This window comes from Prunus avium, chromosome 2, assembly GCF_965620075.1.
Source record: "Prunus avium chromosome 2, drPruAviu1.hap1.1, whole genome shotgun sequence".
Taxonomy (NCBI): Eukaryota; Viridiplantae; Streptophyta; class Magnoliopsida; order Rosales; family Rosaceae; genus Prunus; species Prunus avium.
This window is the reverse complement of record NC_142285.1, coordinates 6,996,590-7,021,279: the sequence shown is the minus strand read 5'-3', so window position 1 is coordinate 7,021,279 and position 24,690 is coordinate 6,996,590. Positions and strand designations below refer to the sequence as shown.

General features: G+C 36.0%; 2 protein-coding genes and 1 long non-coding RNA gene across 5 annotated transcripts; 1 reads left to right on the top strand and 2 right to left on the bottom strand.

The window, feature by feature from the left end:
- Window positions 1-1,043: 1,043 nt before the first annotated feature.
- On the bottom strand, window positions 1,044-3,906 carry LOC110773062 (uncharacterized). Of its 3 annotated transcripts, none has more exons than XR_015833601.1 (4): window positions 3,420-3,906; window positions 2,653-2,880; window positions 2,113-2,534; window positions 1,044-1,983 (listed from the first exon to the last, which is right to left on the bottom strand). It is a non-coding gene; the product is annotated as an uncharacterized LOC110773062 (long non-coding RNA). The 3 variants fall into 3 exon arrangements; XR_015833602.1 differs by having other exon boundaries at window positions 2,473-2,534; XR_015833600.1 differs by having other exon boundaries at window positions 1,044-2,534.
- Window positions 3,907-9,291: 5,385 nt separating this feature from the next.
- LOC110773063 (uncharacterized) lies at window positions 9,292-18,113 on the top strand. Its single transcript, XM_021977560.2, has 13 exons — window positions 9,292-9,441; window positions 10,323-10,424; window positions 10,542-10,685; window positions 11,431-12,330; window positions 12,544-12,643; window positions 12,766-12,839; window positions 12,959-14,060; window positions 14,156-14,439; window positions 15,487-15,593; window positions 15,878-16,025; window positions 16,637-16,789; window positions 16,984-17,044; window positions 17,977-18,113. Exons 1-13 carry the CDS (start codon window positions 9,391-9,393, stop codon window positions 18,009-18,011), a joined length of 3,261 nt encoding a protein of 1,086 aa, XP_021833252.2. The 5' UTR covers window positions 9,292-9,390; the 3' UTR covers window positions 18,012-18,113.
- LOC110773064 (monooxygenase 1-like) lies at window positions 17,728-21,890 on the bottom strand. The gene is made up of 7 exons (XM_088249267.1): window positions 21,709-21,890; window positions 21,567-21,659; window positions 20,999-21,145; window positions 20,765-20,815; window positions 19,210-19,378; window positions 18,706-18,934; window positions 17,728-18,329 (listed from the first exon to the last, which is right to left on the bottom strand). The coding sequence occupies exons 2-7, from the start codon at window positions 21,647-21,649 to the stop codon at window positions 17,809-17,811; spliced, it is 1,200 nt and encodes a 399-aa protein (XP_088105393.1). The 5' UTR covers window positions 21,650-21,659; window positions 21,709-21,890; the 3' UTR covers window positions 17,728-17,808.
- Between the last annotated feature and the right edge of the window lie 2,800 nt (window positions 21,891-24,690).

The following is a 24,690-nucleotide window of genomic DNA, read 5'->3' as shown; positions in this document are numbered from 1 at the left end:
CTTAGTATCAATTTAAGGGCGTCGGGGAAGGGGAAGAGAGCTGGAACCCTTCGAGATTGTCTAGTTCATGCTATATTCTGGAATATATGAATGGAGCGTAATTGAAGAATTTTTCAGGGTCATACAAGAGTAAGGGTTGAGGAATTATGGGATAGAATTAAATTTTGGGCATCTCTTTGGGCTTCGGTTTCGGGGCAATTTAAGGATTATCACTACTCTATCATCTTGAGAGACATGACGGCTGTCTTAAGATGATGTTACTTATGTTTTTGTGTTTTTAATTACAGAATCTTTCTGTCTTAGTTGGTCAGATACTCTTCATTATAGGTTTTGTTGCTTGATCGAGGTTTTTCCTCTTGATTATCAATACAATGTTTCTATTCAAAAAAAAAAAAAAAAAACTAACCACAAAATTGGCCCATTAACTGTAGAAATTAAACTATGTTAATTTTGGTCCGAACAAATGTAAACTAACCCACCACTGTCATTTGATTCAAAGATCTCATAACGTTGATTCTACCGCCTCTTCCGTGAACTCCTACATCAATCAAACGATCAGTATCTGCACTTTTTTCTAATCCCTTGTTCAGACTCCACTTGTAGTATTTAACTAAATATATGTTTGTTCCATCATGCCCAAGCAAAGCCACTAGAAAAACATATATCCCCACTACAAAAAAATTAACAATTGTTTCCTTTTTATTGGTGGTTGTTGGCATCATTAGTCACCTTTTTTGGTGAGTAAAAACAATAGTCACAGTGTAGTTACAATTTTGGGGTTTGTTACATATGAAGCCATGACTAAAGCCTATTCTCACCATTTTAACAACATTCGTGACAAACACAAACTGACTCTCAACAACATCTAAAGGTACCATGGGGCCCATCATCTATCCAATCAACTTTAGTTTATAATATTTTATTACTTATTTGACTAGTTAGTATATTTTTATCATTATAATTCAATAAATAATTTAATAAAGATATTGACTTTCATTGCAATTTCTTCCGGTACAGTAAACATTTCATAAACATATTAACTTTGATTTCATAATTTTCATTACAATTTACACGTATGGAGGATTAAACCTCCCAAAATATTAAGTCACTGGTAACTAAATATACAATCATTTGGGATCTACTTTCAAAATAACTAATTTCATCCCACTTGAACTTGGTCTTCAAAAAGGAAATGGCATACCTTAGTACCAATGAAATAGTTATGATCAAAATACCAAACTAACATGTATTTTGGTATTATGAATTTCATAATACCACAACACATATATGTTGATAAGCATGGTGTTAACAAAAGCATAATGGTATTGCATGGTCTAGATACCATAAACTCTAGCCATATTTTTCAAACTCCGAACACAAGGCCTACATTCCTTGCATGCTCCTTTTCTTCTATCCCCTTTAGTACTGGTTTATAACCATCTTGATCAATTAATGTTTGGCTTGGCATGTAAGGTGAATGTAAGGTTGCACTCATAATTTCTTCCAATCTATTAGAATCAAGTGCTACTTGTGGAGTGCTTGGTGAAACATGTCCCAGTAGCAATTCAGAATCAATGTTAGAAACATTGCTTACACTAGCTAAAACCTTTTCCATGATGGCTTGTTGTTTTGTTAAAAGTTGCTCCAAACGTTTCACCTTTTCCGTTGTGGCTCTCCCATCTTCTCTCATTTCCCTTTTAATTCTCTCTTCCCTTTCATTTGCATCCTTTGTAACCTACACTATTCTTTCTTCGTAAGACTCACGCATATCATCAAACTCTAGCCTCAAACCTCTTCTTTCTGTCAACACACCTGACACATCCTTAGGTCTCACCCCTATGCCATATCCTCTCACCTGATTACACTTCTCTCTCCAAGCACTTCAGAATATACAATATTGATTTCCTCTGCTGTTACTTCATCTGGTAGTTGGTTTTGCATCTTTTTATCCATAATATCAGTGATCTTTGAATTCATATCTTCCTGCATGAAGTAATCACAAAGAATATATATATATATATAATTAGTAACTGTGCATTCTACTCCATGGATGCCTCTATAACAAGCAACACAAGACAATATATCCTAAAACACAATCAAATTCAGCCTCACCATAGCTTTTGCAACTGTCTCATTCACAGGTGTTCCATTCTTTCTTAGGTGGCACAGTTCAAACATTTTGCATCAGTTAGGGGAGACACCCCTGTGATTTACCTTCTAAAATCCACCAGATAATTCACATATCAAATATCATTTTAAATTATAACACGAGTATCTAAAAGAAGTTTTTCTTAAGCCATCCACAAAATCACTTGTTCATGGCCCATTAATTAAAAAATTGAAAATACATACCAATTGTCCTATGTTTTTATCATTTATATACGATCAAAACATTATGAGAATTTACATAAGCAAACTTACAATATGATAACATGCTCCACATTAATTGACTAGAAAAACTGTGACACTTACATATTGTTTCATATTGTTTCCTCACTTGGGCATATAATTTTGTCCCCATTGTGTAGTGCATCCTGCGCTTTGCACGATTACATTTATTTGTGATCAATTGTTTCTATATGAATATTTTATACGCATCAAACAATTGACCATTTGAAAAAACAAAAAACAAAGACATATTTCATGTTTTACCTGCATTGGACCAGTCTCCCAATATTTCACCAATAACCTCCATTGTTCTTTGCTAACCCTGTCATCAGTGCAATTCCATCACTCCTATGAATTCAAAAAAGGATCATACCAATTCTTTTTTAGATTGGTCTTATGTTTCTTCCAAAGACGATTGAGTTTCTACTCAGCCACGACCCATATTTTGGGTGCCTTCTTTTTAGTTTCCAGATCAGACCAATTAATTGTCCTCTGCATTCATTTTAAACTATATACATTAACATTTTAATGGTTTGACATGTATAAGTTAATTAGAGTAGTCAATTGAAACACGAAGACCAAAAGCGCTAACAATTCACTACTCTTAAAGTTTTGGTAGAGAGGTTATTGAGTTGTATTCCTTTGTAGAATGTATACAAGATGCCTATGAGAATAGGTTATAAGAATGAATCATATACAAGATATGAATTATATATAAATGAAAATGTCGTGGATTATAATGAGAAAGGCAGCAGAAGTTGGACGCTGCTTTGATTCCCTTTAGTCAGGGCTTTCCACAAACAAGTGGTGGCCGTTCTTGCCCAGCCACTCAACCAATCAGGGGGTCAAGATACCAACTTAAATGGTGTTTTCGATCGTCCAAGGGGTCAACTGACCTTGTTTGGCCCGACGTGGCCCCTAATAAAAAGCCTTTACATATTAACACATGTGATACAAACAGATAATACTAGTAGAATATTGTATAGATAAAATTATTTATAAACAAAACCAAGTCACAAAATACTTTATACCTTGATTCGTTTCCATGCATCGCCTAGTGTTGTTCCACGTTCAAAATGTCGCCAATCTAGTACATCAATTGGAAACAAACCTTGGTCCACAACCATTAGCCCTAGAAACCTTTGCCATCGAGCTACTGTTTCTTTTGGGGCAATGGCTTGACCCCTTGCATTAAACTCCACCACCTCAATGCTCTCTGTTGCCCAGTTTGGTCTGTTTAACCCACGCGTTGTACCATCATGTACGATACTACCGTCGTCTTCATGGTCGTCAGCAACCTCATTTACAATTCCTTCCACATTTCTTGGCACATCATCTTCTTCCCGATTGTAAATTTGTGTGTTCCTAACACTCGTATGTGTGCTTCTTAGGGGCAACTGCGAGTCGTTGTTTGAATCCAACGAAGCACTATCACCCATGTATTCTATAGAAAGACTGAGAGTAAAGTAGATTTTTATTTTGTCCAAAGAGTAAAGTGGGTTTTTCTTTTGTCAAGAGAGTAAAATGAGTTTGTGAAAAAGCACTTATGCCAGTTTTGCATTCCCAAAGCATAATTAACATTTGGAAAAAAAAAAAATTCAAAACTCAAAATAATTCATCAGGCACCAAAACACACTATATTGGCGCCTAATATCCAAATCTCATGTTTAACTTCCTTTAAAAAAAAAAAAAAGAGAGATACCTTCTTTTAAATTAACAAAAGTATAATAAACCAATTAAATTTGTTCAAAATTAATTAAAGAGATGTGGGTATTTCACCAAAAAAAAAAAAAAAAAAAAAGGGATATTTATATTTTTGACCATTTATATTGTTGTACGCTTCCCAACATTTTAAGTGAAAAAAAATTGGCAAGTTTAATCAAGTCAGACACTTATTTCTTCAACCTACCAACCTTTAGCTATTGCTTCACTTTCCCCTTCTTTTTTGTTTATCTTTGCCTGAAGTCTTTTTGGTCCAGCCTTCGTTCTTGTTCTTTTGCTCTTTTTGTGGCAATGAATCAGTTTCCAAATCCACCAAAGGCTCCAAGAAAACCACATCATAAAAAATGTCCAACTGCAAAATGTAAGTTGAATTTTGGTGAACCAATGTACTCAACTGAAGTTCCAAATGATAACATCAAAGAAAACGTTCCACACGATAGGATGAAAGAAAAGGTTTCAGCTAAATCCTTGTCAAGGTCATCATCCACGAATTCCATAGCATCAGTTCGCGAAGAAATGCTGAAGATTTCGCTGCCAATGTTGTTTAAGGAGGACGATTCATGGATCATGCCTGCAATAAGTCATCAACCACCACAATCTCCCTTGATGAAAACTCAAACTCATCCAATTACTATGCAATATTCAGCAAGTGCACTAATTAATCAATCAACACCTGTGAAAAATGGCAAGTCTGAAATTTTAGATGTTTTCTCTAATACTGATTCTGAATGTTTTGGCACAGCTTGCAATCATGCTGGTAAAACTGAATTTCTCTCTTGAAAAAAAAAAGTGATGTTCTAAGGATAAAACCACTTACGAGTCAACACAGGTGTATGAAGACTCTTGAATATGGTTCTACTAGTGAGTATGAATCAGTGGAACTGATGATGGGGAGTAGTATTCCCTTAAAATTATGTATAAACTGTGTAATTTTCTCTTCTATGTGCACGTTATTAATGTTTATTGTATGTGTACTATGTCTTTATGTCATTAACATAAATGCCAAAGTTTAAGTATACATGATTGCTTTCAAACTTTCAATACATAAACAACTTTAGGAATAAGAAGTTTTCGTTTTCTTTCATCTGAAATTCATTACTATAAATGCCAAAGGCTACTGCATACAAGACAAAAATCCAATAGATAAAGGCAACACCTATGCAAAGGAGGCCAAAAGAGAACAAAACAAGGACACCTGCCCTATACGTATGAATTCATAGACTCGCATGTCAACCTGATTCATCATCTGAATTTGGTTCCTCATCAGTTCCTCCTTCACTATAAGCAGGGACTTGTAGTGGCAACAATCTGTTTACAGTGATTCCACGAACATCGGTTCTTACTTCTATTTATTCATCTTCAATCAATGCATCGTCCAGATTTTGGGGTTCGCAAGGATCAATGTGGCTAGTATTATTCATGTCAAACAAATCCCGGGGCTTGGTTTTTCTTGCAACATGCCAATCTTGTTCCTTAGGATCTTGCACATAATAAACTTGTTGTGCTTGGGATGCTAGTATGAGTGTATCCCCAGAGGCCTGGAGATGATTGAAATTAACCAATTGAAAGCCATATATATCCGCTTTGACCCCATTATTATGACCACTAGTGTTTGGCCAATCGCAATCGAACAATACTATCTTCGTTAAGCTCAATAATGTCAGTAAGAACCTCATAGTAGTCAACCCTACCATCAATTGGATTACTTGCATAACTTGTAACCTCGGATGTAACAAATACCCCACTATTTTGAGTCTTATTCTTTTTATCAAATTTCTTCACTCGAAACCGATAACCGTTGATAACATATCTCTTATACTTCTTACACCAACGACTAGGACCTGAAGCCAATGTACACAAGTCTTCATGGACAGAACCAGCTGCATGTACTTGCATGTTCTTCACCTACTCATATATCCAAAGAAAGAACAGTAGTTGTTTTAATTCAAAAGTCAATAAAGGCATGCGTATGACATACTGCTAAAATCATGTTTTCTTACATGTTTGTTAAACCAACTTGGGAAATTTTTCACTGATTCTCGATCAGCCTCCCACAATGTCCTTCTTCCTCTATTTGCTCTCCCAGCAAGGTTGTGATTTTTGAAGAAATATGTAGGTTATAAGCATAATAACTAGAATATTATATAAATTAATCTTATTAATATCCAACTAATGCAAACCTTTCAAATGGTTGCACTTCAGGACAATTGGATGAGACATATCTTGAGAAACTCTCCCACTCGGCCTCATCCATATGAACTAACAAACCCTTAAGACCAATGTGATGACTAGAATTTAGAAAGACTAAAAATCCACCAAGGACATTTCGAGCTCCGTGATCAGCATTTCGGTTCGGTCGATTGCGTCTTGATTCGACATCTTATAGGTACATGGTGCAAAATGATATAGTGTCTTCCGCAATATATCCTAATGTAATTGATCCTTCAGGATGATTTTTATTACGCACGTATTTTTTCAAAGTTCCCAAAAACCTATTTTATTGTAGCAAAAAAAAATTTTATGATAACACAAATATGCACGTGTATAAAAATAAAGCATTATTGTTCAATAAACATAAGGGAAAGAATGGATTTGTACGGATACATCCATCCATAGTGGACTGGACCTCCAATTGAGGCTTCTTCAGCAAGGTGAAACAACCATACATGAGAATATCATTTTCGAGAGCCGTAGGTCCTGGAATTATGAGTGATATATAATATCATGTATGGTTGTTTCATGCACATCCAAGGAGGGAGATTGTACACTGTGATCATGACAAGCCAAGTGCTATGAGCTCATGTGGCCAAATAAAACCGTCGTTGGCTAACCCCAAACGAACATTACACTACTCATTTGGAAAAAGAGGGTCGTCTTCTTTATCCAAATGTTTCGATGCAGGAGAATTTGTTTGGTGTCGAAGTATCACATCATTTGTCCTTTCCTTTGCATGCCATGACATGTGATTGGCTGTATACCTTGACAAATATAAGCGCTGCAATTGAGGTGTTAGTGGAAAGTATCTAAGCACTTTAGCCGGGACTTTTCTGGAATCATCATTCTCCTCCACATCTTGTTTTTGGTACCTACTTTGCCCCCAATGTTTACAAGAATCATCAAGTATAGACTCTTTCTAGTATAGCATACAATCATTCGGACACGCATCAATTTTTTGGTATGTCAAACCAAGATCCTTAATTAACTGCTTTACATCGTAGAAGTTGTCCGATAATGTCTCCCCATTTGGAAGAATACTTTTCACCAACTTTAACATGATATCCATTCCTTTATCAGTCGAACCTGACAAGCATTTGGCTTGGTACAGTTTAACAAGAAACTCTAACTTCTTCATCTTTGTTGAACCAGGGTATAAGTGTGTGTTTGCATCATTGAGTAAGTTGTAAAACTTTTCTGCATACTCAGCTCGCACATTAGTAGTTTGACCCTTTGTATCAACATGGTGATCATTCGCAGAGCTATCACTCCCAAAAACATCATACAAGATATTGTGGATTTCAACTGTGGGTTCACACAATTGTTGTTCTTCTACATCCTCCATGAAGTCAGGGTCAGGTAAATGTTCACCATGAAAAACCCAGACTTGATCTTCATAACGTGGATCCATCCCTTCATATAATAAGTGTGCCCAAACAAGATTTAGTTCATGCCAAACCGATTATAACACTTCTTGCAAGGACATTTGAGCATCCCATCTTGCAAGTCATTGACCACCCATTCAAATGTCACCAAAAGTATTTTGTTGCTATAAAAATGTAACTATTGCTTTCTTTTTTTGTAGTGCCCCTGTATTTGGAAGTGAATAACAAAAAAAAAGTTAATAATATATGTGGTCTGGGAAGTGGTTATGGAATAGGAGACTCCTTTCTGATGTTAAACATGGGTTGGAGGCCAAAGAGGTTAGGTGGTGGTGGGCGCATGGAGAAGGGATGGTGGGTAAGAGGGGCTGATGGCGGAAAAGGGGATGAGGTAGGAATGTTGTTGTTGAAATATTAAATTTTATATTGATGTTAATGTTAATTATTATTTACTTAATATTAAATATTTTTTAATTAAACAAACTAAAGGAATCGAGCCTTTGGACTGAATTTGTTAACTACTGCAAATACAGTAACGAATCGGGAAAATTGAAATCACAGTGACCAAATTTGATTTTGAGCCAAACTCCAGTGACCAAAAATGTAATTAACCCTGACAAACTAACAAAGTTTATAAGAAAAGCCCATCACAATTTCCTCTTAGCCATCGTGGTTCTTTATTAAGAGTGAGCAATAATTCTATTTTTCTTGAGTCTAACAAAATTTTCACTCTGAACTCTCTACAAATTGAATGAAAAATATCAATTGAGGAATCAAAATTGTTGAGGAGCCATAATCCCCAAATTCGAGCATAACATGAATGACATGTTTACTAATCCGTAATTGGATTAGGGGGAATTGAATTAAGGATGAATTGAATTGAGGAATTTGATTGAGGAGAATTAGATTCCGGATTCCTATTGAAGTTGTTTATTAAACCATATGGATTGAGGGGAGTTAGATCCCATATTCCTATTGAAGTTGTTTACTAAACCACATAGAATTGGGGTAGAAGTGGTACTAATACTCAAATGTCCTCATTGTTAGGTTAAAGGAGATGACAAATTTGAAATTTTGAATATTGTGTGAGAATATAATGGGTAAAAAAAAAAATTGAATTCCTATGGGTTCATTCTCTAGGAATTAGAAAACCACCTCCCACAAAGGAATTGAATTCCTCCAAAATCAAGAATTCAATTCCTTATTTTGTGTGGGCCCCACTTACTTTTCAATTCCTTGATGTGAAGTAAACGCAGGAATCCTCCCTATGTGGAATTCAATTCCTAATGAGAATTCAAATTCCTAATTAGTAAACACACCAGAAATGGGAAGAGAGGAAACGTGAGTAGAAAGAGATATCGCTCCACAAGAGAGGCACATGCTTACTCTAATCAAGTTATTTAACGAAAATTTAGGCGTGTCCTTAAATTGCAATGGGTACCAAGTTAAATGGATAATGGATCAAATTAGAACAATTAAAATCATAGGAATTAAAATAGAAATCGGGCAAACTACAAGGACCAAAAAGTTACATTTTTCCCTTAAAATAAAAAACATTGAAATTCAATACTCCAAACCTCCAAAGCAGTGTTGTCTTGGCGCCAAGGATCCTCTCCTTGCAAAAAAGAATGGTCAAGGGGTAGCGCGGGCGCGGGAACACAAGGCACAAGGCAGATCAACTATTATGTCTCATCCCATCGAAACCTTAGGGTTTCGTCCTCCTCAGTTCTCCGAGGTGCCCTCATTCAACCTCTCTTCCATTCTATTTACCACTTTGCTAATATTATATCCTTCGCAATCTGTTGGGTTGCCGAGAAATTTGAAGAAATTAGTGAACTAGTTCTTTTTATTGTTTTCTAGATTATTTTTTAAAGAGATAGAGTGGGAAAGGGGAGATTCAAAGTCGATTAGTTGATTTAAGGTTGCTTGCTTGTGTGGAGCGATTAGGGATTTCGAATGCTATGTAATAGAAAATCTTATATTTATAACCTGATTCGTTTCTCTTCCTTGGGTTTTCCCGTAATCAAATGACTTGGGTAAAGTTTGATGCTTTATTGTAGAACGAATGAGATAAGTATTTGGCTTAATCGATACGAAATTTGTTGTACAAGGTCAGAACCCAGAATGTGCATAAATTTTACTTCATTATTTATGCTATTTGATGTATGAGTGGTCTTATAGTGTTTTCTCGTGTTTGTGGTTTATGGGGTGAAAAGGGTGTTGTTTAAGCTGTTGTGAGTGTAGATTTTGTACTTAAAGCCTTTCTTTGGATGTTTTTTCTTTCGTTATGTATATGAAGATGTTAGTAGAAGTATATTACAACTGAAGACTAAAAACGGAGATTCGTTTGATCGCTTGAGTGTGTGGTTTCATTCACAAGTTAATCCATGCCACTAAGACTTGCCCTTGCTCTATATTTGAAAAAGGACATGTTGGCCTGAGGTGGCAATGTCTAGTGAAGTTTCTTTTATATACAAAATGTTAAATGACAAATTCTAAATAGCATAACAGAAATGTTAAATGTTATTATGTATGATCATAATATTAATGAGTTATATATTCTTCCCCGATTACTATGTTAGTCAATGGTGATGTTTAATTTTCTGTTAATTACAGGATTTAGCTTGGCTTCCTGGTTGGCTTCAGCAGCATCAGAAAGAACAATGGGAGGAGTGCATGAACGAGCTTAAGAGCACAAACTTAGAGCTAGGCTCCAAGGTTGGAACTAGACCTATCCCAACCACATTTTTTTTTACTGCTTCTTCTAAAGCCAAGAGGAATGGATTTAATGGGTCAAGTTATTTACTCATGTGTCTTCTTTATTGCATTGGGTAGGATTTGAAATCTTTTCAAGGAAACACCAATGAAGAGAAAGATGCTAATACATTGTCGCATGAGGAAGGCAGATGCAACCGTTATCATTTATTCTTATCCGGGGAAGACAATTCTGCAGCTGGTTTTGCTTCATCTCCTGGAAATGTAAGCTCTTAAGGATGCTTGCCAAAACATGATTTTAAGTTTTTCTTGTTCAATAAATATAAGTATTTTGATTTAAAACTTGCACATTAATTTATTGTTGTTGATGCTGTTGCTGAATCTTCCATCTTAGTCGACACAAGATGAAACACTGTGATAAATGAATCAAGGTCTGCTTCCAATAGTTGTGAATGAAATTGCCTAATACAAGGCCAAATGACAATTAGTGGTCTCTGTATCGGAGTTTTCATCCATATGCAATTAATGTAGGTAAGCAATATCAGAAACAAAATAAACATCAAGACACTAATATTTTGTGTGGTTAGATGTTTTAACCTACATCCAAATTTGAGTGACACAAGACTTAATGTTGAAGGGGGTTAAATGTAGACATTTTTACTTTATAGTATCTACCCAGATTTAATGTATTTTCACTTCATTTTAAGTGCATACTTAAATATAAAAAGAGAGGGAGAGAGCATAATATAGAATAACAAAAACTAACTTTATTTAATTTAATTATCTATTCTTAATTGAATGTTCAAAACTATGATTGTATGACAATCTAAAATGAAACCCACAATGACAATGAAATAATAAAAGCTATTAAAGGCTAGTAAAAACAAAGAAAATAAATAAACTTGCCTAATTATTATTTTTGTGTCTATGCCTAAAATCGGTATGTAGGCCTCCATGATTCCTATCATAACACACTAATACATATACACATATCCATTTTCTTGTATAGGTGCTTCATTTCCATCTTCATCTTTCTTCAAATGGATCTTCACAATGTAGCCCAACTCAACCTTTGGATACTTCTCTAAATCATCTTGAATTCAATAAAGTTGTGCCTGCACAACTAAATGACACCTCAGTGGTTTCCAAAGTGAAGAACTGTTCGGAAATCTGCCTGAATGTTGGTGGGATAAATTCTCTACCTCTAAAGTCCATTCAAAAACCAGTAGAAGATATTGTTCCACAAGGTCCCTCCAATACAAAGATATCAGCAAGCCATTTTGGGGAAAAACTTAATGCCAAGTATCGCAAAGTAGCTGACATCACTGATGCAGTTGAACTCTCCATTGCAGCATCTGAAGCATTGGTTATACATGAAACTGTGACGAGTGGGCTGGCTTCAGAAGTATTGCCAACTGCAGTGGTACTGGAAACTGCCCTTTGGGTAAAGAAAGCACGGTTGGAGTGGCTAGAAGATTCCTTAGATAGCCCAGCTGAGGAAACTGACAACAGTGATTCTCTTTCAGACTTGGATGATTTCACGATGGCTGATGTGTATGAAGATGTAGGACTATCTCTGAGTATTCCTTCTGATGAGTGTGCTCTTGATTCAGCTATTTCTCAAGTCAAAGAGACTCCTGTCTCTGAAAATCAGTACGAGTGTGTAAATCTATCTGATTCTTTGGAGCTCAAGGCTCAACATGTCAAGTTTGATGATATCTCTATGCAAAGAGAACTAGTAGAGAATCTGGTTACGGATATCAGATCAAGAGAGGATTTGCGTCCCGCATCTGTCAATTGTGAGAAAGAAGAGTTTTGTGACAAGCCTGTTCCGGGTTCGAATATCTGCAGTGTGGCCAGATATGATTCTTCAGCTCTGAAAACTTCAGATGGAATCATTGTGAAACAGGTAAAATTCATATTTATCTCCCCTGCTCTTCGATGCTCACCTTTATTTATTATATCAAACTGGAAATATATAGAAAAATATCTTTATCCCCTCAGTTAGTTTAGGCTATGGCTTCACTTTTTTCATCTACTATGGTAAAGATATACTACGGCCTAGATGTAGGAATTTTTATCTCATTCCAATTGGGACTTATTCTGAATTTAATTGTGCAAGTTTGGCTTCCAGACAGTTGCCGCTATGGTGGATATAGCTTCAAATCAGCCTCAAAACAAAGTAAACTTTCGTCCAGATGCTTGGAATTCAGGGAATGCTAGTAAGTAAACATTTCCTTTTCCATGCACCTCCTTCTCGCCTATGATTAGGCATACTTGTGTTTTCTTAATTTCTTATTTATTCATTTATTTTTATTTTTATTTTGTTTTCTATGTTATGTAGAGGGAGAAGATCAGATAACTTATTTAGCTTCAGACAAATTCAGGAGCCGATGGTTAGGTGGTTGGACAGGCCAAGTATGTGCTCTAATTTTTCATTTATCTCATTTGAGTTTCAATCTTCCCATCTACCCTTACCCAAATATTAAGTTTCAATCTGTCCCTTTCTGTTCCTCTTCAAATATCCCTTTGGAAAGGAAATTTCTGCTTCTCCACAGTTGAAACAAAATAGTAAAAGTATCCTGAAGTGTTTTGCTGGTGAGACAAGCTTTCTCTCAGAATCTGCAGATATTGCTCCAGACGTGAACTCTTTCGTGCAAGTGCATGAAATTGAGTCATATAGAACATCAGAGTCAAGCATAGCCTGTGCTGGTTTACATGACGAAGCTAATAAGGAGATATTTGTTTCTCAAGATTTGGTGAAATCGTCTAGCCTATCTTTAGTTGATCCTCTTTGTTCCGTTGTGCCATGCAGTATTTCTTCAGAAAATACCAGTCGTACAATAGCTCAGAATCAGACGGATAAGGAAAATGATACTGAAGAATGCTTTAGACCCACACCAAAACATGGGGTGGATAATTCACATAAATCCTCAAATCTAATTATTGAACTACACCATGAGGATGTGCAAGCTATGCCCACAATTAGCGGGGAGTGTTCTCCAGTCAAAGTTCGAAGGCAGTTGATTTCACTCAAGACATATAGTACGCTTCTCCCAAACAATGTTTCCATTTTGGATCGGAGAAGCCTTTATCAAAATCAGTCACTTGAACTAGAATGTGATCAGAGGCTGGTTCCCTTAAATAAGAATATGGGATGCATTAGATCTTTTGATAAAAGGAGTTGTAAAGAGCCCCTTCCTTGTCATCCTGTATCCTGGGATACTGCTGGAAGAGGTAATGAGGAAAAGGGTGAAACTACCCTAAATAGGAATCCAGTTGCAACAATGAAAAATCAGAAGAGGAATTATCATGAGACTGCAGGGTATGGGTTCCCAGTGCAGGCATCGAAAAAGAGGAGGCAGCCTGTTATTTTTAATCATAGGGCGCATCTCGGTTTTCAGGCTCCCAAACCTTTTATGAACAGTTCCACTTGGGAGAAACAAACCAAAATTTCTTTGGTACCAGAAAATGTTGCTAAGCTTCAACAAAACAAAGAACTGCAAAATATACAATTTGAATGCAAGAATTCCCATGACAGAGATGTTTCATTGAAAAAGAGGGTTCGTTTCTCTGAAGCAGAGATTCCAGTTCAGCAGAACAAGAACCATCAAAAGCTAGATTCTTCAACGAAAAATTGTAAGCCTTGGCTATTGATTCTCTATCATTCCTTCCAAATTGATGAACCTTACAAATTGTTATAATTTATTATGTTGCTTTAACTTTAAATTTAGGCTCAACTGCTCGAGGAAGTAAAAGGTGGAAGAATTCTAAGTTTCAAAGTCATGAGAAAAGTTGTCTTACAAATTGTCACCATAAGTTTGGGAAGAGATTACTATTTCAAGGTATAGAATTCCTTCTTACAGGATTTTCTAGTCAGAAGGAAAAGGACATTGAACAAAAAATATGGAAACATGGTGGTATTGTTCTTTCTGATATTCCTTCTCCAAATTCAAGGGGAGACAGAAGCTTAAGATCCAATGGCTATCAGCTTCCTATTATTCTATGTTCAAAAAAGGTCAGCTTCCTATTATTCTTCCTTCTATTTCTTATTAATCTGAACTTTAAACTTAGTTATGATGTATCTGAATATGGCCCTAATCAAGGTGGGTGACTAACGAGTTAATTGGAATTTTTTGTTTAATATCTTGTCCTCTTTCTTTTCTGGTTTGTTGTGGTGCTTCAATGTTGTCAATATTTATACATTTAATATATTTCATGCAATTATTTGATTGTCACTGGTGTTTTATAAGTACCGATAATTGCTTCTGCCATCTATGCTCTGCTTTCATGAGCCATCCTACTTCATATTTTTTCGTTTCTTCTACGTACATATTATTGCTAATTATTCTCATTTATGTGCATGCCACAACTATTTATCTTTATTTTATAGAGATTCTTAATCAGTAATTGGTTCACTTCATATATTTTATTGTAGTCTGCATTTCAGTTTCTACTGCATAAAAAATTGTAGGTGGCACACAGATGGCATATAGGTGTCAAGTTTCTGATATAGCTTTCTTCAGTTATTTTTAGCAAATATAGATGAAACAAAGTTTTGTAAGGTTGATGGGTTAATAGTTTGCACAAAACATTTCATGTTACATTATTTTATATGTTGTATCAACTGCATATATATTAATACAACAATGTATTTTGTAGTGCTTTGGAACTTGCTCACCTATTTTATGTCATATGCTATGACAGTAATAATTATCGTTTATAATTTGTATGATCCCTCAAAAGATGGGAAAGCATGAGGGATATTACCAAAGCATTGCAAGTTTGAATTTTCCAATTTGTGCAATCTAATGTTGTATAATTCTGCTGTTTGCAAATATTTTACTTTTACTTATCACATGTTATATTTTGTGATGAGGGTGTGCCTTGGTGCATTGCAATGCTAAGGGTTTGCTCTGCATGATTTATGGTTGTGGTTTTGAGTTGAGGTAACAGTGCACTGGGCTGCCCTTTTATGTGTATTGTTTTGTGATAATCACAAGAAGGTTTTATAATTGGTGGGATGTAGTTTCTTAGCCGCATGTTACTTCTTTATCCATTGCAGCTACAGACCACCAAGTTTTTGTATGGGTGTGCAGTGAACGCCTTCGTATTACAAGTTGATTGGCTTACTAATTCAATTGCTTCGGGTTGTATTGTACTGCCTGAGAAGTAAGTGCTGCATTTTCCTTAAATTTTTACCTTTGATTTAGTGCGGCTGGGGATAGGTTACAGTTTAGGTTCTTATACACATGTGACACTGATTTTTGTTCTACTTATGCTTAGTATAATGCAATAAGACACAAGGATCCTTGTTCTTTTAGGATATAACAATAGATTTCGTAGGCTAGTTTTTTCATACTCATGAACTTTATTTGGGGGGCTTAAACTTTTTGTGGTCATGTGAATTGGTTACTTTTCAATGGTTCCTGATTCTAAATCAATATCTTTGTTAGATACATGATTCTACTGAATCGAGTTGATGAGGAGCATATTACGATTGGGAAGCCATTTCATCACAACCGTAATTATGTCTTTGAGAGAGTAGGAATCATGCTTTATGGGAAGCACAGTTTCTACAGCAAATTGGCAAAAATAATTAAGGTAGGGGTCCCTGCCTGTTGTTCTAACCTTAATACACCCTGGAAACTTGAAAGTTGAACATACCATCTTATTTCATCTTGGCTTATTTAGTTTGTTTTAGGAGCAACTTCTCTTGGGGCTGTTGCCATCTGCTCCTGCTAGCTCATGAATACACATCTCTTGCTGTCAAAATAATATTATATAATATTGTCGCTCTTGGCAGGAACTAAATTCATTGTCATATCATCAATTATGGTCATGGCACACATCTTACTCTGTAGTCTTACTAAATGTTTAATTTTTCTGAGTCACTAACTTATGCAGAATGGAGAAAATAATAATCTAGTGCAACATATGCGTTGCCAATGACCCTTTGGTGTTGTGCCATTTAGTCTTCACCTTGTTGAAAGAGGTCCCGATTCAAATCTCGTGGCATGAAAGTTTCTTTTGTTGTTGAGTTAAAAAATAATAAAATCAAATCAAGTGGGTTTGTATGTGTTGTGGGAAACAATTACGTGCAATAAAGGACATCTGTTATCTTATCTCTTGCTAACTGACCTCAAATTCGCCCTCAAACAAACAAGCAATGGCTGTCGTCTGATTCATTCTGTTCGTATTTCTGTATCCTGCAGCATGGAGGCGGCCGGGTCTTTAAAACCCTCCAGTGGTTAGTCCACAATTTGGACAAAGAGAAGGTTTCGTTGGGAGCCATTGTTACTGAGGATGAAATTAGGACATCGCGTCACTTGAGGCAATGCGCCTCTGAGCAAAAGATACCAGTGATGGTCAGTAATTCTTAATTTCTTTTAGAAGTGTTTTGGATTACTGTTTATGGCTTATACAAAAGCTCAAAGAGCACCGAACATTTCGAAAAAGCAATTGTGACAAATCTCTTGCTTTCACAATAATATGCTCACATGCTCTTTTCCTATAATATTGAACTTCAACCCTTTCTGATTTGAGTAAGCATCTGTTGCAGCCAGCTAGCTGGATCATAAAAAGCTTGCATTCAGGAAAGCTCCTTCCATTTCCTGATAAAGGTACTTCCTCTCTTCCTGCAAATAAGATTCCATAGATCCCAGTTTCTACAAAAATGAGTGAAGATGTATAAAATTACCGTTTCTTTAGCAGCATAGGTAGTGGATTTGTTGTATGCATTTGTAATATTGTAGGATACAAAATAATGTAGTTTTGTAATTTATAATTCCAATTTCAAATTTTAAGAGCTTGGTTGTGTCAAGTATAAATTATGCTACATCCATATAAGTTTCCTTGTAGTTGTCAAAAATGTAAGAATGAAAATATTATATTTTTTAAATTACACCCATGTCTTTTGAACTTTAATCTGTGTCTTACTTGGGTGCTTAAGAAAAATACCTTCTAAAGTTGTTTTAAAAAATCACCCTCGTTGCCAATGGGTCTAGCTTAGTGGAAAAAGACATCGACTTACAAACCAGAGGTCTCAGGTTTGAAACCCCATGGCATCTTGGTTGTGTGTGTGAGAAACTCCCCCTCCCTCTAGTTTAAACTATCGCTCTTACTCGACCAAAAAAAAAAAATCACCCTAGTTTTTCTTAAAAACATTTTTAGTTCGAAGAAGAAAAATTCATGAAAAGTAATCAATTAACATGACCACCATAACTGTACTCAATGACTATAATAACTATATTATGCTACATCCATATAAGTTTCCTTGTAGTTATTTATATAATAACTATAAATATAAAATAGGAAATTAGCATCTTTATATTAATTGATTCACAAATAGTTAAACTTAAAGCAGAGCCATGTATGCATGCATATCTTAGAGGCTACCACAGTCATAGCGGGTATGGGCATGCGAGTCACTGAAAAGGACGGCCAGGAGGATAATGCATATGAATTTAACAAACTGTGATGAAGCATCAAGCATTTTCCCAATCAGGTACATCTGCAGAGACAGTCTCAGAATTCGCATCTTACGTTCTTTCAGGTATTCATCAAATGCTTCCTCCACCTGCATTTTAGCTCCTCTTGCGTTTCGATGGATGTGACTTGTTCGAGCCAAGCACCGGGCAAGAACAACTGCATCTTCCAGACAAGCTGAACCTCCTTGTGCAAGAAATGGACCCATTGCATGCATGGCATCTCCTGCTAGGGTCACCGTCCCTACACGAAACCGTCTTCGTAATATGTCCCATGGTGCATGGTATCTCAAGTACTCTGTGAGATGCAAAGAATCCAGCTCGCAATTCTTTGCCATCTCTATGATGCTTGTAGGGAAGCCCTCCACTGAGTCCACTGCCAAGTTCCGGATCAGTTTCTGGCTCTTGGAGGCCATTGACTCTGTTCATAATTAAAGAGGAAGAAGGATAGAGGGAAAGAAAAAATTAATCAAAATTTCCCTATGTTAAAAGTTCACATAATAATATAAACAAACATATTATGATGCTCCTAATTTTATTTTTCCTGTTGACCTTATCGCAAAAAGGACTTTGTTTTTCAGACTACATTAGTGAACCATTTTCTTTTTGTTGACATGGGAATATTCTAAATTACTGTAATGTACGGAAATGAGAATCGAATTCGGATGTAATTAGTCTTTGCAAAGTAATGTGGTTAGTGTGGCCTAAAATATGATCCCTTTAGTATTGTTTTAGGTATAAGTTACAGTATAACATTTAACAAAATAATATATAATATTAGACCTGGACAAAATTACCTTCACAAGTATATTTTCGAGTGATGAACCAATAAACTAGGTTTTGGGTCATTGGCAGCTGTCCCACCTGAGTATCATCTTTTTTGGTTAATCTGAACTGAGAGCCGAGTTCTTGCCCATTTGGATAACTCGTGAAGCCTCTTATCACACTGATGGTGAAAATTTTCTCAGCCTTCACCCCCATCATATTTGATATGGAAGAGTTCACTCCGTCGCATCCAATCACAACCTGCCACCAGATATTTGATTGCAAAGCATAGTTAGTAAAATATGGGATAGGAAAAATATGAAAAAAAATATGTACGTGTATTATTTGGAATTTTGAAATACGTTGAAAAATAAGGCCATTATTTAGTATTTTAATATCATTTATTAAACTTTTTAAATGTATATAATCTTTTAATCAATAATGTGTGAAAAATACATGAATCTTATCGGTATTATTCACAAATTTGTCAAAAAGAAAGTGAAGAATACGTATGTAGTATAATATGTGTATTGTACCTTAGCGTTCAAAAGTCTTCCACCTTGAAGTTGAAGAACAGGAGAAGAAGTTATGGGATCCAACTTAATAGAAAGCACTTCACACCCCAAATGAAGAGTGTTGCGTGGCAAACTATTTGCCAAAATATCAACGAGATCAGTCCTTTTCAAACATCTCAATTCTTCTTTCCTGTAAAAGATTGAGTTCATAATTGATGTAATCATTTTTTTTTTTGGGGGGGAAACCATTGTCATGCTCAATTTATTTCTGTTCAAATTGGATGACATTTTCATCATATATAAGGTCACCAATACTTATTTAACAACACTTTAAGTTCTCTCGCATGAAATTTGAACTCATAATCTACTTTGACACAATGAAAACTAAATGCCATTAGACCAAATGATTATCAATTTTGGGAAGAGTAGTTTCAAAATTAGCAAGCCATAGCCATTTTCTTTTTCTTTAGAGCATCCCCAATCCTAGTATGTGTTAAACGGTGGATGGAGCCCCATGTAGAGCTTTGATGAAATTTTTCGGGCTCTAAAAGTATCTCTCCCACAATGAGAAGCTCTATATACATTCGGCTCTATCTATATTTGGGAATCTAAATTTTTCTATGTTGTAATTTGGTTGAAATACATTTTTGTTTTGTAAACTTATTATGTGTTAGTTTTCTTATGAACATTTCAACAATTGGACAAGATTCCGAAAACAACATTTTATTTCATAAACTCTAAAAGTAAAAACAAGTGTCACACGACTTTGATACCAAAAAAAAAACATTTTTTCCCATCTATATTTGTTAGATAATAATGGTGATAATTTGAGATATGTCTGATTCATTATGGTCTTTCATTCATATCTCATCTACATTTGTCAGATAATAATGGTGGTGGTAACTGAAGATAAGTCTAATTCATTATGTTCTAACATCCCTATTTCATCTGATAAAGTTTATCAACTTACAACAACCATCGGATCAAATCCTTTCATCTCAATTTCATCCGTAGATTTCTTATCTCTTATACAACCATCGCCTCAAAGTACCAACCATATTATTTTCAGAACACACTACCCCCGATTCCTCTATTCTAAAAATTCATTTCTCAAACCCCAAGACAACAATGTCTGGAGATGGGTGTGATGGGCTTTTTGCTTGGGTTGCTACATCTTGCAGCCTGATGGTGGTTCACCTTGATGTACAGCCCTCATGGGCTTGGAGAAGTTATGCCGAACTTAACCAATCATTTATTTCTTGGTGGATATGTGAAATGTTGGAGGAATAATTCTTCTTTAGCCCAAGCTTGATGTTTAGTTTCATTGTTCTCTCCTCAAACGTAAACACAAGAAAATAGTAAAAACTAAAGATAGAAAAAGTCCAAAAAAAAAAGTAAACAAAAGCTGTTAACGGGTGTAGTCCAATGAGAAAGGGTCTTAACTTGCAAACCAGTTGTCTCATGTGCACTTTGGCAGTGCATCATGAATGTGTGAGAAAATCGCCTCCCTCTTCCTAACTTTGCCCCCCACATTAAAAAAAAAAAAACAAAAGTAAACAAAATCTTAAGAACTTACCCAACAGGCATTTCTTTAAGCTCGTCATTATTGAGTGAGTGAAATTGTCCCCTGAAAATAAAAAATTTCACATTAAATCATATAGAACAGTTTATCTGTTATAAAAGTATAAGTATGACATTGAATTATTAACGATGTGGATTGTACACAAAAATGAGAAAGGCAAACTGTAAAAAAAAAAAAAAAAAAAAACTACATTAGTAGGGGGAGAGAGAGAGAGAGAGAGAGATTTACGAGAGTATAGGAATAGCAGTTTGTCTAAGGTGTGAGGCAACACCAAGTTGATCAAGTGCACGCCAGCCGTTTGGATGCACGATGATAGCTGCCCCTGTAGCTCGCAATGTGTTTGATCTTTCCAGCACCACGCTTCTTATGCCCTTTCTGCCAAACAAATTAATTCTCAAATTAACACCATTAATTATAAACATCGAAATCATCTAATCCTTCACTTAAAAAAAATAAAATAACAACTTAATCTAGTTTCTCCACCTCCCTCATCACTCATGCTAGTTGAAAGGACTTAAAACTCAATCATCATTTGCAAACAACTCCCTGGTAAAATAAAATTATTTATATCATTTCAACCGAGCATTTTCTGTACCATTTCTCTAATAAAGCAGAATTCATTTGTAATAAAATATATACATCGAAATGATCTAGTATATATGAATGATTCTTTTGAGAATTGAAAACGATCTAGTATATATAAACCCTTATCATTAACCCAGAAATTAGTTTTGATAATGAAACCAACGAAGTGTTAGGAAAAAGAGGAGAAGAATAAGTTGGTGTAAGAGTAAACCTGTGAAGAGCAAGAGCAGTGGCAAGGCCGCATATCCCACCACCCACGATTACAATATTCTCTTTTGTATCACCAATCTCCATATCTTGCCTTCTATCTTCTATTTTCTGTTTTTTTTTTTTTTTTTTAAATCCTTTGGCTTAGAAAAATAGTTGAGTATTCATAATGGCTACCTCAGGCTCCTAGCTAGGCAGCGGTTTAGAGGGCTTTGCTCAATTTCATTTAATAATTCGCAGCAGAAAAACCAAGAACTAGCCAGCATTCTTTGTATGTGGTTCAAACAATTCGGCAAAGTTTATGAGCCACAAAAGTTGTATGTTTGAGTTTTGCATACAATCTTTCTTTAATTATCTTAGGATGTGATGAAGTGTATTCACGGTATGTGTGTGCCACTTTATTATAGCTCCTTGGGGACTATTGACAGAAAACCACTCGGAATTAGTTTAACATGTATTTTGCTTCTTAGAGTAAAAGATCATCTGTTCAACTGCATTCCTCATGCGACAAAATGCTAGCCACGCATTCTTTTGCATCAATCTCTAGAATGATTTAATTATATCCCATATCAAGGGAACATTTTTGCTCACCACTTTAACTCAAGGTATAACCTCACCATCCTCCTCAAACTTTGACACATGTCAATAGGTATAACTGTAGTTAACTTTTTTATTTTTGATGATATTATTGTGAGAGAGAAAAATTACAATGCTTTTACTAAAATTTAAAACTAAAAACTAATTATTAAAGAAAAAAAAACAAAATTGTAAACAGCCACCACAGCACCCCGCCCACCCAACCAACCGACCTAGTCAACCACCCCGGCGGCAACCCCCTCCCCTCATCTACAACCATGCTCTCTATTTTTTAGTTAAAATTTAGCTAAAAATATATAAAAGCTATTTTAGCAGCTCTCTATAAAATTTTAACTCCAATCATACTCTCTAATTTAGAGAGTCATAAACGCTATAAATCTTTTTTAATTGGTCAATCTCTATTAAAAAAATAATATATAAAATAGTTAGCATTAATTAAAAATTTTAAATACTCATAAAATAAAGCAGCATTAAATTTTAGGGAGTCACTAGGAGTCCTTTCTCTCTCCTCATATTTAGGAACTCATAGAAGTCTCCATATTTTAGGAGGTGAATAAGGAGCATGTTTGGAGTTGTATTTTTCCAATTCTTTCCTAAAATTTGTCTGAGTAGGTGGTTTAGTGAGCCCATTGTGGATGCTCTAAAACCTTGTATTTGCCACTGTTGAGGCCTAAAAAGTCACGAGAAGCCCAAAGACATTTAAAGCCCAATATAACATAAAATGTTGCTCATGCGTTAATTGAAGCTGTATTTTGGGAATTAATTCATTAAATAAATATAGAAATAGTGTGCATACCATGCCAAGCCAATAATACATTTTTCATATGTCAATCACCTACCAAACTCACATGAACCCAAGTCATGTGGTTTACTGGGCTTGCACGAAGGATTGTGGTGTGGAAGGTTACGGAGGTCCACAAGGCCCACGGAAGCTCTTAGATAATGGAAACTTTGGGCTAGCTACTTGGGAACACCAAAGTCCAAGTCCATTACTTGGAGTTCTCCAATGTGGGTGAGCAAATGAGATATTCTTCAAGCAATCTCTATTACCCATTGGAAACAAGCCAATTCCGACACTTCCTTTTACCCATAGAAAATAGTCATTTTCCAATGCATAGCTTTACGTGCTAGAAATAAGAATGTCCCAATGCTCCATTTTACACGTTGGAAATAGACTAGCTCTAACACTTCCTTTTACCTATTGGAAACCAAAGAGAGCCTTCACCTTCTATAAATGGGAAGGCATTGCCCAGGCAAAACCAACTCCTCTTAGTTACTGCAAGCCTCTCAGCAACCATGAGAATTCACCCTTTCTTCAGCTGCTACAAGCATTCGAGCAGCCATCACAGTCATTCCTGAGCCATCAACCTCCATCTCTTGGTTGCTCAAGCACCCCAACAACCATCAGACCACCTTCCTTCCTTCCTCCCTTTGGCTACTGCAAGCATTCCAGCAGCCATCCCAGCCATTCCTCAGCTATCACAATCATTTCTTCTAATTTCTCATCCTTAAAATCCTTCATCTTCCCTATAAAGCCTCACCAAGCATAACTCCAAGATTTTCCTTCCTCATCATACCCTTCCAAGCTATAAACACCATAACCTTCAAGCCTCAAGCTTTTCCTTCCATCATCCTTCTCTTGAAACTCTTAAATCACCAAAGCCATAGCCACAAACAACAAGTTCTCAACACCAAAACTCAAGCCTATCCACACCAAGCGAAGCACATGCATTCTCATTTGCTAAACTTACAGGTCTTTAGCTCCCACACTCCAAGCTCTCATGCCAAGTTTGCACAATCTCGATTCAACATCATCAAGTCATCTTTAACCATGAAAAAGCACGACCAAGCATTCGTCAAGCTGTTGGAAATCTACTCAAGCCACCCATCCTTTATCTCCATCTCTCTCTCTCTCTCTCTCTCTCTCTCTCTCTCTCTTAAAAAGCTACATCTCAAATCTGAAACACCCATTCTCTCAAGCTAAGTTGAAACCATTATCATTACCATTTTGGTAAGAAAATGCAGACATCGCAAGCTCTTCGTTTAGCTACCGAAAACACCCAAAATCTCAAGCCTTAATCCTTTCTTTATGCTCATTTTCTCTTAGCTCTCACGCCACAAGCCTCTCATGTCAAGCCTAGTAGTATCTTGATTCACCAAAGAAAACTCTCATGCCAAGCCTGTGCAACATCAATGCACCATCTCCAACTCTTCGTCTAGCTGCCAGAAACATTAGCACAAAACACGCAGCCCCTGGAAGAAGAACAAAGTACTCCCCTAGGACTTGCTTCTCCCTCGGGATACTTTGGGCCTAGTTCTCACTAACTCAGAAAAAGGGGCAACGAAGGCTTGATTCACCACTGTATGGTGATCTAAGAATCAACAAGCCCAGACGAGCCTTCCGAAAAGAAAAGACCCGAACATCCACGTTAGTGGCTAACTTTTTTTGGGGAGAAGCCGTTTATATCGCAATGTACCTAATGAATATGTGTCCGACAAAGGCGTTGGAAAACAAAACCCCATTCGAAGCA